This window comes from Leishmania martiniquensis, chromosome 25, assembly GCF_017916325.1.
Source record: "Leishmania martiniquensis isolate LSCM1 chromosome 25, whole genome shotgun sequence".
Lineage (NCBI taxonomy): Eukaryota > Euglenozoa > Kinetoplastea > Trypanosomatida > Trypanosomatidae > Leishmania > Leishmania martiniquensis.
This window is the reverse complement of record NC_090160.1, coordinates 236609-254059: the sequence shown is the minus strand read 5'-3', so window position 1 is coordinate 254059 and position 17451 is coordinate 236609. Positions and strand designations below refer to the sequence as shown.

The window sequence follows — 17451 nt, the reverse complement described above, 5'->3', positions numbered from 1 at the left end:
ACCAGAAACTAAGCTTTTGTCTGCCGGTTAAGGGACGCTATGTATGGCTATGAAGTCGGCGGAAATGGAGGGGCCCGATGAGGGCTACTTGGTGTTCGCTCCCACCGTGGTGTATATCACCCTCTCCTTGGAGAAGCGTGAAAGGCTACTTTGCTACTAGCGCGCGCCATGGAAGATGCCCCAGCGAAGGGTGTCCCTTTTTGTGTGCGGCCGTCGCTGTCTGAGTGTGCTTACAGGTGGACTCGAAACGCGTGCTTGCTGAGGCGAAGGGGCCTCTCTTTCTTTTTCCAGCTCTCGAATCTTCCTGCTAACTTTACTCTAGTTCATATGACTTGTACGTGCTTGTGATGGTGTGTGGCGCCATTGTATTAGCGCTGTTTTGGTGTTTGTGTCTGTGCTCTTGCCTCTGGTGTAGTGGCATGTGTGGGGCTGGGTGCGGGCTCATTGCGAAGCTTGATGGCAATCATGGCAACAGCAGAAGCAGGCTGTCTCTTTTTTTTTGCTGCTTCCGGGGCCCTGTCTCGAGCATGGTGCCTATCGTACCCCTTTCTCGCGGTTCATGTTGCCATCTTCGAGACAGTGTCTTTTCTTCTTTAGCATGTGCTTTGGCCTCTTGGTGCGAGTCTGCAGGGGATGTGGCTGCGGTGGTGGTGTGCTGCATTGTGTTTCTTTTTTTGCTTTTTGTCGCTTTCGTCTGTCTTTTATAGCATACCCTGTTACCGCTTCTCTGCCCCCACCCCCCTTCTGTTCTCACTGTTCTGTCGCTCTTGTTTTTCGTCCTTCTATCGGTGTTACGGCCACCGTTAGCTTTCTTTCCCAACCTCGATTCGTTGTGTTCAGCAACGCCATCGTGCAGAAGCACTACTAATCAAGTAGCTAAAACGAAGATGGAGTGAGCAAGCGTGCGCGCTGTTCACCAAAGGCGAGACGCGGACTGGTGAAGAGGGCATGTCCACGACCTTAGCGCTTTCGAACACGGAAGGCCGTGCTAAGATCTGCCTATCGTCGGGCCTGTACAAGAAGCATGCTTGCTAGCGCCCCGCATGTGGCGTCCGGTGGGGGCAGTCGGGGATGACGGCGGTGAAATATGCAATATTTTTCCTATGGGAAGTGTTGACTGCGTGCCTGCGAGCATCCATGTGGTGGGCTGGAGTGACGCATTGTGGCTCTATCTCTGAGGTAGCCTTTGGCATTCCCTCCCTTTGTTGTACCCTCCCTGACGCTCCCCTCATCGTCGCCTCTTTCTCTTATGCCACCCCCTTCCCCCTCCTCGGTTCTCCTCATCATTCTCGACAACGGTTTGGCCCCCTTTTTTGAGTGCGGTGCGTCTGTCAGCCCGCAAGGTGCGCAAAGGGGGCGAGGAAAGAGAGAATGACGCACAACACGAAACAAATTGAGAGGAACCAAGATGTCTGCATGGCTTTACAGGCTCTTTTTCTTCATGGACTTCTCCGCTCTCCTATCTCGGCAGCCACCTTCCTCCCGGTTCATCTGCTACCACGCTACCCCACCGGTCCTCTTGCCTTACCCGCTGTTGCTCTTGGATACGCTACACCTCCACCATTCTCAGCCCTTAACTTTTCTGCCCTCTCCGATTTCACTTTTTTTTTGCTTTGCTTTCCATTTGTACATGCTGTTGGTGAAGTGATTCGCTGCCTTCTCACTCGCGCAGGAGGGGAGAGGAGGAGGAAGAGGGGGAGGGGAACTGGTGTACTCGCAGAAGTTTCCTGCGCCTCATCTGCTTCTCATTACTCATCTTGTGCTTTTTTTGTCGAGAACCCACATACACAAAAACACATACACACACACACACACGATCAGGAGCAGTGGTTAGCGACAGGCGGCGGTGGAAACTTTGGAGGCGAGGGCGGACGTGGAGCGCTGCATTGCACGACCGGTCTCTCTCATTTTCCTTGTAGCATCATATGTCTTAGCCTCCAAACCCATACAAGCGCGATCAGCGGCACCTATGAGTTATCGGGGCGGGCCTCTCAAGTCCCGCGCTGGCAAAGCGGCCACGGCGACTTCTGACGAGCCTGGCAGTGCTGCTCCTCTGACTTTGCCCACAGACGCTTCGCTCATTCGCAAAGGCGATGGGATCGCCACTGGCGAAGCGGCCACGCTGGGGGATGAGTTCGTCTTCTTGCGAGCGATCTCTCAAGCGGGCAGTAGCAGTAGTACTCAACTCTCCGTGGTGCACCACCTCCTGAAGAGTGTCCTATCGGCTGCAAGTACCGTTGTGCGTGGCACAGAATCACAGCGCAAGTTCACAAGCTTATACACAGAGTTTTGCATCAGTGCGGTGCGCAGCTTGGCGAGTGTGGAGGACGCGGTGTACGAGCTCACCCACCCGGGCTGTCGTGCCGCCGACGCTGCAGACTGCGATATTGAAGGCATCGCCGATGCCGATTTCATTAAGCAGGTGGCGGCGTATGTGGCGACGCACACCAGCGCCCTGAGCGTGGCATATCTGGAACACGTTGGCCAGTCTGCCCTCGAGAAGCTGCAGAAGCAGCAACGCAAGCGGGAGCGCTCCACCACAGCGGGTGGTGACAGCGGGGCTAACTCGAGCCAACGGACGGCGAAGGCGAGTCGCCGGGTTGCCGCTTGGGGTGCCGGCACTCAAGCCGCCCATCGCGGCGACGGCACCGTTGATCTGCCTGGCAGCTGCCCATTCGACTCTCTCGGCCCTTTGGATGCGCAGGAGACAATGCGGCATGCTCTGCATGCACTCGAGAGAGGGAAACAGGCGTCTGCTTCGACTACAGATGATACGGCAGCCGCGTCGCGTCGAGGACTCCAGGAATGCGCCACGGGACATCTGGGGCCGAGCTACTCAGGTGCTCGCCCCTCCGGCGTTTTTCTCTCCAAGGCCCCTTGCGGCGTATCCGCTACAGCGGCGACGCTGGACAGGACGCCGCTTGGCAAGTGCACTGTGGCGTACGAGCTGCGCGATCCACATCTGAAGCTGAGCAGCATACCAGAGCTGTCTACCCGTTTGCAGCCGTGGACCATCCCGCTGCCGTCCAGCGGCGTATACTTGGACCGAGTGACGATGGAGCGCGACCGCAGAGGCGGCAATGCGAACAGCGCCGCCACCGCGGTGGTGGGGCAGTCCAAGCCAGCGCTGGAGGTCTGTCTTGCATCGACGCCCATAGAATTTTTGCGGCAGTGGGAGATCCGAGAGGCTGCGCTTGTGGCAGAGCAGCAGAAGCAGCAGCCTTCATCAGGGATGGCATGCACCGCGGGCCCGTACAGTGTAGTCTCGTACACCGGTAGTAGTAGCGTCACTCCTGGGCCTCCAACAGGTGGCAGCCCGCGCTCTACAACGCCCCTGCCAACCCCTCCCCTTTCTGCGTCTCCCAACGGCAGTCCCCTTGGGCATCAACCGCCCCTCCTCGAGTCGGACTCGCCCTCCTGCGACGCCGACATCGACACCACATCCGCGTTTTCCTCGGCCTTTTTTCCAGCGGTGCGAGACAAGCAAACTATAACGAGCATGCCGACGTACGTGATGGCGAACCTCTCACACTACGGCGTATCGAGGATGGAGTACGTGTATACAATGGTGCCGACAGGCAAGTGAGGCACACGCATACACGCACGGGTGCCTCGCTGCTCTCGGCACTTGCCACCGCGCTGCTTTAAGTACTGGACAGCGCGTAGGCGCCTGCAGAAGACAAAGAAGGCAAAGCTTGCCGTGCCCACGTCTATTGGAGCACTCTCCTTGTGCGGGGCCATCAAGGCATCCTGTGAGGATGGCATGCCCTACCCCACCTTCACGGCACAGGTGTTCGATCCTCCTTACATTATGTTGGACTGCGGACGATCCCTCTTCCATTCGCTCGGTCCGCTGTAGTAGCGTCACGCGTGCTCCCTTTACTTTGGGTGTGCGCAGTGGGGTTTCCACTTCAACTCCGCCAACCCCCTTCAATCCCTTATTCGGCCGCCGCCATCTTTCCCTGCCCGTCTGGGGACTAACCGTCCTCATCCACCGCCGACGCAAACCACGCGGTTCGGTGGTGGTGCTGGTGAAAGGAGCAGCGGTTGCGTGTGACCCACCCTTCTTTCGTTTCCCTACTGCTATCTCGTCTCTCTCTCTATCTCCCTCTTCTGCTTTTTTTCCTTTGCCAGTGTTGCCCTCGCTTCAACACCGCCCTCGCCCAGGGTGTCGCGCGGTGAGCTGTGTCTCCTTCGGCCAGTGCGTGCGTGTGCGCATGTGTGTCCTTGAAGGTGAAGCGCCCAGTGAGGAACGCGCCCGCCGAGAAAGGCGCTCCTGGTAGTTCGCATGTCCTCTGCTGCCGCGGTCCAGCTGCAGCGGCTACTAGACGGGTATGTCTCTGCAAGCCTCGAGGGCCATGAAAGGAAGCTTGTCCCTAATGGCAACGGCTCGAACGCCCGGTGCTCTCATGCGTTGGCGCTAGACGCAGCGGAGGTGGTGGGCTGTCTGCCGTTTTTTTTGTCTGCGCTTGGTGCCGACTCCAGCAGCACCGCATCGCGTGGGGTGCAAGTTGTAGGTACCGCACAAGCATCTACGGCGGAGACCGGCCTGACCACGTTGCCAACGGTGGACCGGGCAAGGGCTAGCGATACCATGTCGTCTTTCATCCTCTACCTCGGCGACGTGGTGGAGCGTCACCTACACGCGTTCATGTCGGCTGTCTCCGTAGGGCCCCCGTTTACAACTCTGTCCTCTGCAGCCGAGTTGCGGCACGGCAACGCCTCTGACGCGAGCAGTAGCCCAGAAAGCTGCGCGCATGGCTGCCGCACAAGTGACTGTGGTCACCGCGGCGGCGGTGGCCCATGTGTGAACTTCGTCGCCTGGGTGGCACTGGAGGCGTATCGGCTCTTAGCGCGAGATGCCGAGTCTCGGCAGCGTGAGCGGCGATCAGCTGGTGGTGCCACGTCCGTGGATGCTGGCGTCCGCACAGACGCGTATGTACGGTGGGAGCGCGAGATCGGGGAACGCGTGTCTGCTGCCGTGGCTGCTGCGCAGGAGCTCAGGACGAAGCGGAGGGGCTGCAGCAATGTGAGCTGGTACCATGTACTGCGGGCTGTGCCCTCTGCAGCCGACGCGCAGCCGGACGACGTCTTCGCCACCCATCCACACTTTTTCTACCTGTTCATGTGCACCGAGCTCCTTCCATACATCCAGCAGCAGTTGCACAGGTGCCATGAAGTGGGATGCGAAGCGCTGCCCCTGGTAAGGCTGCGTCGGGCGCTGCGTAGCACTGCTGCAGCCGTGCACAGTGATAACCAGCAGTCGACTTACCTAACACCCTCGTTGCCTGCGGCATTTTGGGTAGACACGGTGTCGCTTCTCTGTAGCGGATCCGCCGCCTTCGCCAGTCTTGGCGGCGCGAGGCCAACAGCGCGCAACGATGACTTTGTTCCTACTGCCACTACCCCTGCCCAAACTTCGGCGCTTGTAGTGGCAGCGCTGGCGTCGTCGCTGGCAGCGCCCCTCTTGCGGCCCGCGTGCCGCTGCATCGATCGGTCGGCCTCCTGCGCTTCAACAGCCGAGGCACATTCATGTAACCGTCTCGCCGTGTCTGGTGAGCGAAATCGCGCACAGACTGTCATGCACATAATGGACGTTTGTATGCGCTCTGTGCAGGTGGTTCCATTTCCGATGTGCGACGGCTGCGATGCGGATATGCCGCTTACTTTCAGCAGCTGCGAGGTGGCAGGCGACTGGCTGATACCGTCAACGTCGTCGCCGCTGCATGTCCGGCCCATGCTATCGTTCGGTCTGCGGAGACAACGGCGCGCGGTCGTACTGCCGGGCCTGGCTATCGCAGCTACGCGCATTTACTCTCTTGCAGCAGCGCCTTGGGGAAAGGCAAGCGGAGTCGGTGCCTCTGCGCCGGACGTTTCAGCGCCTGCTGGGACGTGCTCGTGGTCACCAGTGAGCGCACTGGAGCAGGTATCGTGGACAGAGGCGCAGCTGAGCTCGTCGACGGTGGCGCCGTGCTGCGACGACAATAACGCACTCTTTATATCTGTCAGTGCTGTTCCGAAGTCGAGGCTGCGCCCGGTGGAGTTGCTTTTACTGTTTGAGGACGTGCCGTCCGACACGTCGGCGTTGGCCCGTTTACGAGCCGCGGTGGATGACAAGGTACGCGAGGGGTGGGTCTTGCTCGTGGTGCAGGCCTCCGTTTCGAAAGCTGCGCAGCAGTGCGTAGAGGCCACTTGGGGCACAGATGCGCGCCCTGTCCTCCTCCTCAGCGCAGTCGGCCGATGGGGGCTTCAGCAGTTGGCGTTGCGCTTCAATGTGCAGCCTAATACGGCCGCCACTGATGTTTGTTGTCTGCGCGGGGTGCGACGCCGCTTTAGCGGCGACGGCCAGCCGCTGGAGCGCCGAGGCTGCGGTGTTGCTGCTCTTCCGTTGCGTGGTCAGCAATACACGTCGCCTTCTTCCCTGCCAGCGAGCAACGGGGCGCAGCAGCCAGTAAAGGGATATGCGCAGCTGACAAACTATGCCACGACCTTCGTGGAGGTGCGGGAGCACTACTTGTTTGTGATCGGAGAGTGTGCAGATGTGTCAGGGCCCGAGATGCAGAACGCTAGCGCCGAGACGAGGCTGGGGCGGGCCACTGGTACGGTAGCGGGCTCCGCCACGGCGCCCGGCGTGGAGTTTCAGCCCTCACCGCCACCACTGTTCCCAGGCTCCATGTCCATGTACCTTCGAGATGGCCCGAGGCAGTCTAGCAGCAGCGAGACAAGCAGCTGCTCCTCCCCCTCCACCACCTGCAGCGGATCCACCTTCTCTGACACAACGGCAGCGGCAGACGGGGCTGGCGAGGGCGTGATGTGGGCGTGGTATGCAGACCCAGAGGTGCCGCCGATACCCTTCGTCGTGGCGAGCGTCTTGGTCGGGGCGGCCACCAGAGGAGCGCAGCAAGAGCTGGTGTACAGCATCGGCTACCAGTGGCGCCTTCTCCTGCATCAGCTAGTTCTGCCGGAGCCGCTTTGCTGCCGAGTCCCCACAAGCGGCGAGAGGGGGGCAACAGCCATGGCGATCCGGAAGCTGGACTCGCTCCTGCAGCCATCTCTGCTGAGTGGACTCGTCTCTGCTTCTCCTGCTGGCGCACCAAAGGTCTACACCCCGGAACAGTTGCGTGCCTTGGCTGCCTTGAGGGATGCCCTTTTCTCTTACGAGCTTCTTTCTCTTCAGCATGGACCGGAGGGGCGCACGCTGGCTGAGTCATGGCGAGCACTGGAGAGATACAGAGAGTCTAGCACGAGCCCAGGCACGGGGTGTGCTGAGGAGCCCGCCGAGTCGTGGCTCGATGTCCAAAGTGCATATTTGGCATTGGCCGACTGCCTCGATGAACTCTGTCTCACCGTCGTCCTCGGTGGGGGTGGCAGTGCTGCGTCTGCGAGCAGCGGCGAGCCTCGAGACACTGCCCCACGCGACCTCTACTTCTTCCCTGTTATCTGAGGCAGCTGAGTGGTACTGCAGGGACAGTGGGGAAGAGGGGCAGGCGAGAAGCGGGTGGGAGTGTTAGAATGCCTTGGCGCCAACGCGCGACATTCTGAGCTTCCTGCTCCCCCTCCGTCGATGTCAGCCAGTTCCGTACGGCCTGAGAGTCTCTCCATTCCTTTTTAGCTGGCCCTCCGCTACGCATATTGGGATATGCTAGTTGTGTAGGAGGCATGGTCACTCGAGGTACGCTTCACCGCCCCCTCTTTAGTTTTGAACCTTCACTGCTACCTGCGCTCACTTACCGTGTGCGCGAGGCAACCCACACACTCATAAACAAAGCCCCCCCCGCACACACACACATTCGGAGACAGGCACACGGAAGCGGATGCCCCTTTCCCATCTCCGAAGACTGAACAAACAGTGCTGCGACAGGCGACGGTACGCTTTGCCAAATCCCACTCAAAGGAGGAAGGGAAGGGGGAAAAGGAGTGTGCGTCGGTGCATCTCTGACGTATCAGTCTCGCTGCTCGACGCTGGGGATACATACAGGCTGCTGCTTCCAATGCATCTCCTAATCCAATGGAAGAAGCCCAAGTGTGCGCATCTAGATGAGAGCACTCGCAGCGTTCCTGCGCGTGCAGAAGGGAGGTGCCGTGTGCATTTGGACTCCCTCCGCCGCTGAAGAAAGCTGAGGTGATTTCGGTGCTCATTTCTCACACTCTCGTTGCTCTCCCCTCTTTGCAGACCCTTCGTTTATTCTCTCCGTTCCTCCGCTTACAGGTGTGTGCCCGTGGCGCACCATTGAGCTTCAGCTTTAAGTTTCCAACACATTCTCCCTGCTCTACGGTAGGACTCTGTTGCGTCCAAGTGAGTGACCCCGAGAGAGAGACGGAGGAACACGGTGCTTCTCTCTTCACGCGCGCCCACAAGCACGTTCGTGTCTGTGTGATTAAATATAAATGCTGCCACGCACTGTGTAGTCGACTGAACAGAGGAGGTGCGACGTCCCGACATGTAGGTAGTGGCTGAGAGGCGGCGAAGCAGGTCATTGGTTTTTGAAGCTACTGACCCAATGCTGAGCTGATGAGCGGATTGCAGGCACTGGGCCGCTTGACGACTGCGGCTTGCCCTCCCTAGGAAGCCTCCTCGGTTTCTTCCCATAAACCCTCGTTGAGATATATACACGTGCAGGGATGCCTCATGTACTCTCCGCGCCTTTTTCTTTGATCGGCTGTCCATCTCCACTGAGTGTTTTTCTTCCCCCTCCCCCCTCCCTCCTTATTTTTCTTCGTCAAGTCCAAAAGTGGCCAACACTCCTCCTACACTTCAGCACTCCGAAAAAAAAAATTAGCGCTGAGTGGCGCGGCGTGTCCTTCCTGAGGATTCGCCACATTTGCTCTTCGGTTCCATTTTCACCTGCCCTTCGCACCCCTTCGCCGTATGCCGCAGGTGTCGGTGATGTGTGTGTGTGTGTGCCAATTCATCAAGAAGGCGTTCTGAGGAGTTTGAAAAAAAAACATTTCCTCCGCTCTTCTTCTGCCTCCGCCTTTAGGCTCGCCGCGGTGACTCCGTCGGCTATTCGTTCCGTTTTTGCTTTTCGAGTTTCCCTCCCATAACGGCGTGTGCACCGAAACGTGTCGGGGGGAGGGCACACACTGCGTCCCTCGCCTGACGGCTGAACGTATGTGCCAACGAGTACGAATGAGGCCCGGACTCGGCGCGCTACTCGGCTGGCGCCACTCTCACGGCTTTCTCGCATCGGCGGGCAGCACATGGGCATTCTCTGCGTTCCTTTGTTTTCGCCATTATCAGCCTGTCCTCTCGTGTCGCATGCGAGGGCTGGCCGCAGACTCCGTCAGCAGGTGTGTAGGTGCTCTGTGTGCGTGTGTTTCCGAGATGGCATGCCGCAGAGTTTCGCCTCTGCCACGGATCGAAATGATCAGTGCTTCGCTACGGCAAATCTATCTCACGAAATGCGGCGGCGCCCTCTCCGGGGGTGGGCGGCACCGAAGAGGCACGTGCGGAGACAGCCAGAGAAACTTCTGGGAGAGACATCCCAATTACCTTCCCCCCTCCCACTCTGTTCGCATCCCCTTGTTGGGTGGAGTAGATGAAACTCGCGTACTGGACCTCTCTCTGCGTGCCAAGCGGTGAGTGTAGCAAACTCTCTTCCCCTTAACCCCCTTCCTCCTCTGCTGTTCACGGTTCGATGCGCACAGAGAGCTGGCCAGTGCATGAGTTATCTGGTCGGCATCATCATAACAAGAGCGACATACACACACACAAAGCATTCTCCTGCGTCAAGTTTACAGCAGTACTTTTCGGATATCTTCGCTGTCGCGCCTGTCTCTCTGCGTCTTGGTGAGCAGCCCCCGTTTCGTAGTGTCAGCCGCGGCCGCTCCTCGTTGCTTCCTCATCCCCTTCCCCCCCTGCACGCCGCTGTGCAGCACAGCACGGCTTCATCTTTGTCGCACAGAAAGCAGTCGAGCACACCGACGCGCGCCACACAGTGAAGCAGCAGGAAAGCGCCTCATTAAGAGGAGGCGCAGGCGATTGCGTTAAATTAGAGTTTTTCTCCTTCGCATCCCTTTCGACCGAAGTCAAGCAGCCCGGCGAGCCAAAAAGAAAGAAACGGAGGGGCGACGCCGGAGGGAAAGAGGACGAAGGCGAAGGCGACAAAAAAACGAAACAGAACTAAAGCAGAGGCCCACGAACACACGCGCGTACCTTCCAGCGATCCTATACCCACCCACCCACCCACACACACACACACACAGTGAGCGGGAGATATCCGACGCGGGTCGAGGTGCACATATGGAACGAGGGAGGCAGACACGCAGCACCAGCCACCGTCTCTTATATACAAAGATCTCTTTCTAGGAAAGGTGTCTTGTTCGCTGAGTATATATATATGTGCGTGTAAGTTTTTGTTTTCATTGCACACCTTCTTGCGCAGCTGTCCTCGCCGCCGTCATCTTATTTTTCCAGCACGCACTGCTGAGCCACGGCGCTCCTCTCTTCTTCTTCTGTTTCCCCGGCACTTCGCCTTCCGCCCCTCCCCCCTCCTTCTAGGGCCATCACACTCCCACCTTTCATCTCACGCTCCTTCACTTTTTTGTAGTGTTCTTTCCAATCGTATAGTGCGCACAGAAATTTTGATTTTTGTGCGTTTTGTTGCGCTCTTCCGCTACGGCGTCTGCGTTGTGCTCGGACTTGAGAGGACGCACATACGTACCGCTTCTCTGTCTTACTCCTTTACATACATTCCCGGCTCCTCTTGCGTTGCCTGTTTGGTTTATGCCCACCCTTTTTTTATTTGCGCCACATTTCTCTCGTGAGCGTACACCATCAGGGGGCCAGATCAACGTCGACGACTGGCTGAAGACGCTGCGTACAGTGGCGCAAGTGCCTGTGCCGGGGAGGGGGAGTGCGAGTCTCCTACGCAGGTGTAGGACCGTTGCTTTCATATAATCGAACGAAAAAAAGCAACGTTTGCAGCCACCGAGGCTTGCACCTGTGTATCGTGTACGAGCGCACCCTCACACGACAACCGCACCGATATCCTTAGCTACAAACCGAAGCAACAACAGCGACGCTCACATTTCCCTCTTTTTTTTCGCTCGTACTTGAGGGTTACCCTGCTCTCTCTTTCAGTGGCTCCTCACTGTCAGCGTTGTGTGCCTGCGTGTCTTTTCGCGCGTCTCACTCCGTTTCTTCCTCTTTATTTTTTCCTTTGATGCTCTGCTCCCCTCCCTCCCTCTCCGTCCTCTTTCTCTCTCTACCCTTCCCTCCCCCCTTCTCTTGGTGGGCTCACATTCGGTGGCTCGTCCTCATTCCGCTATCTGTCCCTCCGTCGCCTCTGTTTCTTCGCTCTCCGGCCCTTTTTTTCGCTGTTTGTTTGGTGCTCATTTGAACGACCGCCGCTGCCCCGTCTCACCCGTTCTCTCTGTTTCATACGGGAAGCGGTGTTTGGGTTGCCCCCCCCCCTTCCCCCTCTTTCTCGCTCCTACGCGGCGCACAGAGATTCGATTCCGCCCCTGCTCTCTCCTCTCTCTTTTTCACGCCTCTTTTTCCCCCTCCTCTCTCCTTGCTGGCGGACTACCACTATCTCCTCCTAGTCCCTGCTCCTCTCCCTCCCTCTCTCTTTCTTTCTTCCGTTGCACATTGGCATCTACTGACATTCCGTTTGTGTGTGAGTGTGTGTCTTCTTCAGGGCCATCGCATGCGCACCCAAAAGTATCTATGCATTCTTCACTTTTTTCACCGTTCGTTTCCGCTTCTTTCATTTTCCCTTCCGCCGTCTTCCCTCTTTTTCACAGCATTCTTGGATATCAATTCCCCCTCGGCACGTGCGTTTGTGTGCGCGTGACTGTTTCGACAAGGCGCACAATTTTTTTTTAAGTTTCGCGCTCGTTGTCACACACATACACATCACATCACACACATTTCTGTTGACGCTCACCGCTTCTCTGTGTCTAGTGCTTTAGAGAACATAGCTATTACGTGTCTCTTCCCCCTTCTTCCCCCCTTTTCTCGCTTTCTGCCCTCTTCCCCCCTTTCCGTGTCTCCACCCCTCTCCTTCTTTCCCCATTGCACTCGGGTGCCTTGATTTCAAAGGTCGAAAGGGCAGGGGGGTCAGCTCGCAAACACACTTCGGCCTCACGCGCGCTTTGCGAGACCCACGCCACTTTTTTTCCATCTCAAACTGGTTTCAAGGATGTGGCAGGACATAACTGAACTCTTGAGCAGCTGTCAGAGCGCTTCTTCCTCCAAGACTACCCTACCCAATGCCAACGTCGACTTCTCGCGCTGCGTGAACTCTTCCTCGCTGCGACTGCAGGAGGAGGTGATGCCCCTCCAGAGCGGCGTCGGCTTCTTGGCCGCCTCTGGGGTGTGGGCGCCGCCTCTTTCTGGTCAGCGGCAGTTGGTCGAGCAGGCACCGCATCACAAAAGCGATGTGCGCCACCGCAGCAGCCACGAAGGCAGTCTTCTCTCACTGAACGGCTCTTCCAGCAGAGGCTCACAACCTCCCGAGTCGAGCTTGCCACTGCTGCCGCTGCTGGCTGACATGATAGGCTCGCACAAGGAGTTTTTTATCGAGCTCGCTGCACCTTCGACCCCAACGCTACATGAGCCGCAGCAGCGTCAAGGCATGAGCTCCTCTTCCGCCGAGGCCGCACAGCTCCCAACGCCACAGAGTCGGTGCAGTAGTGCTCCACACGCTCTCTCACCGCGTTCGGTCCCCGCTCTGGGCAGTTTCGTGCCAACCGCAGCGGTGACCGGGACAGTAATCGCATCGCCGACCCTTAATAACTTGTCGCATCTTGCACTGCGCGGCGGGGCGTTGCCTGAAAGCGTCTCCCTCGACGAGCCTTCGGTATCGTCCATGGCACGCAGTGTGGCGCGGCTGCACCGCGGTAGAGCGCGTGGTCGGTCTTCTGCCGCCTGCGACGAGGATGCCAGCGGCATGGGCGGCTGCAGCAACAATGATTCGACGTCGCAGGTGCTATTGCCACACATCACGCGGCCACTGACAAGCGTCGAAAGTGTGCAAGGCTGCTTACTCACCACTTCCCTACCGGAGCTAACAGCTTCCTGTGCTGCCAATGCGTTGCAGGCGCTGTCCTGCTCTTCTTCGCATACCTCGATGCGCCGTGAAGACGCGGGTCCCTCCGTGGCGCCCCCTCTGGCTGTTGTTATCGAGCAGCCAAAAGCTGTTGGGCAGCCGCCAAAGCCGTCGAATCCAGTGTCTCTCCCCACAAGCATGCATAAGCGTGGTGGCTCCACCCTCAAGTCATCCAGCTCACCACAGCCCTCACGCCCTGCTGCTGTCTTGGATATAGGCACTATTGGCGATACCGAGGCGGGGGGGCATCCATCGATCATACTCGAAGCCAGTGACGGCGGCTGCGGAACAAGTATATTAGCCGCAGCCCCCGTGCCGCTCACGGTGGAGGCGGCGCAGATGGTGCCAGCAGACGATGCGGCGGGGCCGTGGCCCCCACAGAGTTCTACCGCGTTGCGGCCGATGATGTGTGAAAGCGCCCCCGCCTCTCCAGCTTCAAAAAGCGCGGCCATCACGCCCGCCGCCAACGCCGGCCCCATCCGATCAGACACCTTCTTTCCCGAGACCGGCGAGTGCGCGCTGGAGGCACCAAGGCCGCTGACCAGAGAGCGTGCCAGCGATCCCAAGCACGGAAGTATGCAAAGCACCGACTACGACAACTGCGCTACCGCCGCGCGCGAGGTGACGGGCCAGCAGCGGCACGGCGACTCCATTGAGGGTGATGACGCCGCGCACCCGAGGCGGGCGAAGCGCCGCCTGAAGAAGTTGCCCAAGAAGGGCGAGCCGAAGCGCCACAAGAACAGCGATGCAGCAGGGGAGGGCGAAGGTGGGGTGGCTGGTGGGGCTCTGAAGCCTTTTTCGATCGGCCACAGGTCGGACACCGCCCTGGCGCGCAAGCGTGAGCGCAAGCGGCAGCTGAAGCACGATATGATGAAGAAGATGGCATCGGAGGAGCGGCGCCAGTACAAGGCGGAGCACCAGCGCAGGCGTGCGGCGAAGAAGGCACTGCGTGATTCTGGAGCGGCGGCCTCGCCACACTTTGAGCGCAGCGATTGTGCGTGCAGGTGCGGCAGCAAACAGCACCACAGCAGCGACCCTTCTGTATCGTCGTCTCCAACGATTGTGGCCACAGCGGGCACTTCTGAGGAGCAGCTGCCGCCGTCGTCCTCACCAGCCGTGCCCCAGCCCTTGTCGTCCGTTGCCACTGCAGCTGCAGATCCTGATGCGACGTCGATACACCCGAGCGCGCATCAGCCATCACCAGGGCCAGAGGTCGAACCGAGCGTCCCAAACCTCGTCGGCATGGCCTCTCTGGAAGATCTTGCTGCGACGCTTTCGCCAGAGGCCCTCGCCAACACCTGCCACCCATCATCCAAAGTGCCAGCTGGTGGAAGCAGCGCCCTGGCGGATGCGCTTCAAGTGCGGCGGTGCACAAGTGCCTCTGGTGGCGGGGCGTCCGTCACGCTTAGCGCGACGCTCTCGGCAAAAGGTATGCCGAGCACCCCGGCACCGTGTCGTCGTCGCTTTCTCAGCGATGGCGCTAGCATGATGAAGCAGAAGGGACGCAGGAATAGTTTACTCTACCGCATCAGCAGCACCTTCATGAAAGTGGGCGGGCAGGTGTTCCCCCTGCCGGGCCCTGATGCAGGCGCTGAGAGCTTCAGTCTGAAGTGCGATCCTGCACTCGAGGTGAATGGGGACAGCGCCGATAACGGCGAGGACGACGGAGGCGGAGGGCTACTGTGTAACGAGCTGAAGGGCGACAGCGACGCTGCTGTCTGTGCGGGCTTCGAGCGTGCTCTTGGTTCCAACGACAGCGTGCCTAATACAACCCCACACCCTCCCGTAGCCGCGGCGGGGTCCGGCGCGGCTGCCATTCTAGAGCTGAAGCAACAGCAGAAAGTGCAGCAGCGGCAACGGTTTCCCTCGCCGCCCCCTGGTACCGCGATCCCTGCCGTGCCCGCTTCCATGGTCGAGACTGATGGCGGTGCCGCTTCGGTTGATGTAAGCGCGGTCTCGCCACTAACTGCTTGTGCCTCTTGGGGTGGCACGTGTCATCGTTACGGATTGAGTCTGCCTCTGCGGACAGACACGAAGGTGAGCTCATCGGCGAGGCCACGCCTGAACCAGCCACGCACAGGCGATGCGCTGACTGCCGCTGCCAAAAAGGGTGCAGCTGCCATGTCCGGGTCCTCCACCTCGTGCTGCTCCTCGCGCAGTCGATCTCGCGCCATGGATGAGGAGCGGGCAGCGGCCGAGTCAAGAGCCAAGTATGCTGGTGGTACTGTGCGATGCGGCGCGGGGGAAGAGGCCCCAACACCATCGGCAGTAGCATCAGCAGCCGCAGTGGCGGCGGCGCGGAAGGCCCGACGGAGCATATCCTCGTCGTGCTCCTCGTTTCGGAGTCGCAGCAGTGACGACGAGAGCGCCGACGGCAGCTCTGGGTCGAGCTACAGCAGCTACACCAGCAGCGAGAACCTAGTGCCGGAGGTGCTGCAGCTGGTGGAGGGTTGCAGTGTGCCACCCCCCGCGGCCGCCTTCACAAACCTCAAGTACCGTTACTCGTGTGTGCCACAGCTGCACAGATACGCTGAGCCGGCTATTTTGCACGAGTGGGACCTCACCGAGGGCTGCTGGGGTAGTGTGGAGACGAGCGTGGTGATTAGCCCGCAGCCCTTTTCGCAGGGGAACATGCGTGCTTCCTACTACATGATCGACATGCGTCGGCTTAACTGCCTGTTGGTGGCGAAGCGGTACTTGAAGTCGACCCTGCAGGAGGACCAGTACTTCGATGACGTCTCGATGCACAGCATTGCGGGACATTGGGCACGTGTCTTCAACACTATGAACCCACCGAAGAAGGTGCGCTTTGTCCCTGCGGCTGTGCTGATGTTGCCGGGGCGCAATCCACCGCTAATATTGGCCATGGAGCCGCAGCTGACCGGGAAGTTTGTCAAGTACAACAATAACTGCGGGTACGTGCGGCGGAAGGCTCGGTGGACGCCGCAGGCCTTCTCGCACTTCACGTACCACGCGAGCGGCCATGAGCTGATGGTGGTGGACATCCAAGGCGTCGACGACTTTTACACCGACCCGCAGATTCTTTCCCCCGACGGCGAGGGGTACGGCCGCGGCAATCTCGGCAAAGAGGGCATCCGCCGCTTCCTCGAGAGCCACAGGTGCAACGAGGTGTGCCGTGCTATCGGCCTACCTCCGCTGCAGCGCGATGCCAAAGGTGCTATTGTGCCGTCTTTGGGGCTATCGGGGGTGGGCCGTGGCAGCTCCGGGCCGGGGACGCTTGCGGCAAAGGATCGGGTGGCCGCTGCTGTGCCCTCTGCCTCTGGATTAAAGGAGGAGCGACTTCCCCCGAAGGCCTTCACGCCCGCCGGCCTCGCGTCCTCGGGGAACGTGCCTAGTCGCGAGCACAACGGCGTGCAGCTCAGTTCGCGGCAGCCTAGCGAGGCCAACCTAATGCTGTCACCGCAGCCACCGCGGCAGACGCTGCACACCAGCAGTGGGTCGTCCTCCATATCGCCGCTAGCAGCGATCTCGGCTCCACTGACCCCTTTAGCCTTGCCGCACCGTATGAGTCCGCTGCAGAACTACGGTGTGAAGTACATGCGGTGCCCGCGACAGGCGCTTATCCGGCCACAGAGCCAGTACTTCACCTCTACCATCGCGGGCGGACTGATGGCGGTGCCGCAGCAAGGCAGTGTTGTACCGAATGGGCTTGGTAATGTTGGTGTACCTTCGGCGCTTCAGAGTTACTCGCCACTGAGTGAGCAGAGCGGGGGCAGGGTTGGCGGCCCGCCGGCTAACGGGAGCTCTGGAGCAACTCGCAGCATGGCTGCTGCTGGCGGCCACTCTGGAGCGAGTCCCTCGCCACAAGGCCCTGTGATGATGGCGGTGCCGCTGCTACGCCCGCCAGCAGCTGGGCGGCCCACGTACGCCGGCGCGCAGTGCAGCGCTAACCCGGAAGGGCTCTACCTCTTGACGGCGCAGAGGAGTGGTGAGAACGTCGGCTCGTCGCACCAGCCGCCGCACCTGCGGCCTGACGGCGCCACCAGTATGGGTGGCGGGATGCCCACCTTCTACCCGCACCCGCCCATGACTGGCGTTGTCGGCACCCCTACCCTAAAGCGCGCCTCTCGCCAGAGCTCTTCTAATGCAATGTCGTCGGCGATTCAATCTAGTGACGAGGTGCTCGTGACAACGAGGCCCGGGCCAGGCCGTCCATCCTTCAGTCGCCAGCCGGTCTTCTCGGCTGTCGAAGAGATGAAGAGCAGGCCTTCATCGCACCGCCATCATCGCCTTTACCATCAGCACTGACGTGAGAAGGCGTATGTACGTGTATGTACACACATATATATATATGTGCTTTCGTGGCCGATGGTGCAGCACGTGGCGTTTATATAAGTGTCGCATCCGCCATTGCCGCTGTGCTGTTTCCTCAGCT

At 59.5% G+C, this 17451-nt stretch overlaps 3 protein-coding genes across 3 annotated transcripts; all 3 read left to right on the top strand.

Moving 5' to 3' along the window:
• Nucleotides 1-1969: 1969 nt before the first annotated feature.
• On the top strand, nt 1970-3586 carry LSCM1_05268 (uncharacterized protein; the record flags this gene model as incomplete). The annotated part of the gene is made up of 1 exon (XM_067322740.1): nt 1970-3586. The coding sequence occupies one exon, from the start codon at nt 1970-1972 to the stop codon at nt 3584-3586; it is 1617 nt and encodes a 538-aa protein (XP_067178105.1).
• Nucleotides 3587-4288: 702 nt separating this feature from the next.
• Nucleotides 4289-7444, top strand: LSCM1_05267 (uncharacterized protein; the record flags this gene model as incomplete). The annotated part of the gene is made up of 1 exon (XM_067322739.1): nt 4289-7444. One exon carries the CDS (start codon nt 4289-4291, stop codon nt 7442-7444), a length of 3156 nt encoding a protein of 1051 aa, XP_067178104.1.
• A 4702-nt stretch (nt 7445-12146) lies between these two features.
• LSCM1_05266 (uncharacterized protein) lies at nt 12147-17324 on the top strand (the record flags this gene model as incomplete). The annotated part of the gene is made up of 1 exon (XM_067322738.1): nt 12147-17324. The coding sequence occupies one exon, from the start codon at nt 12147-12149 to the stop codon at nt 17322-17324; it is 5178 nt and encodes a 1725-aa protein (XP_067178103.1).
• Between the last annotated feature and the right edge of the window lie 127 nt (nt 17325-17451).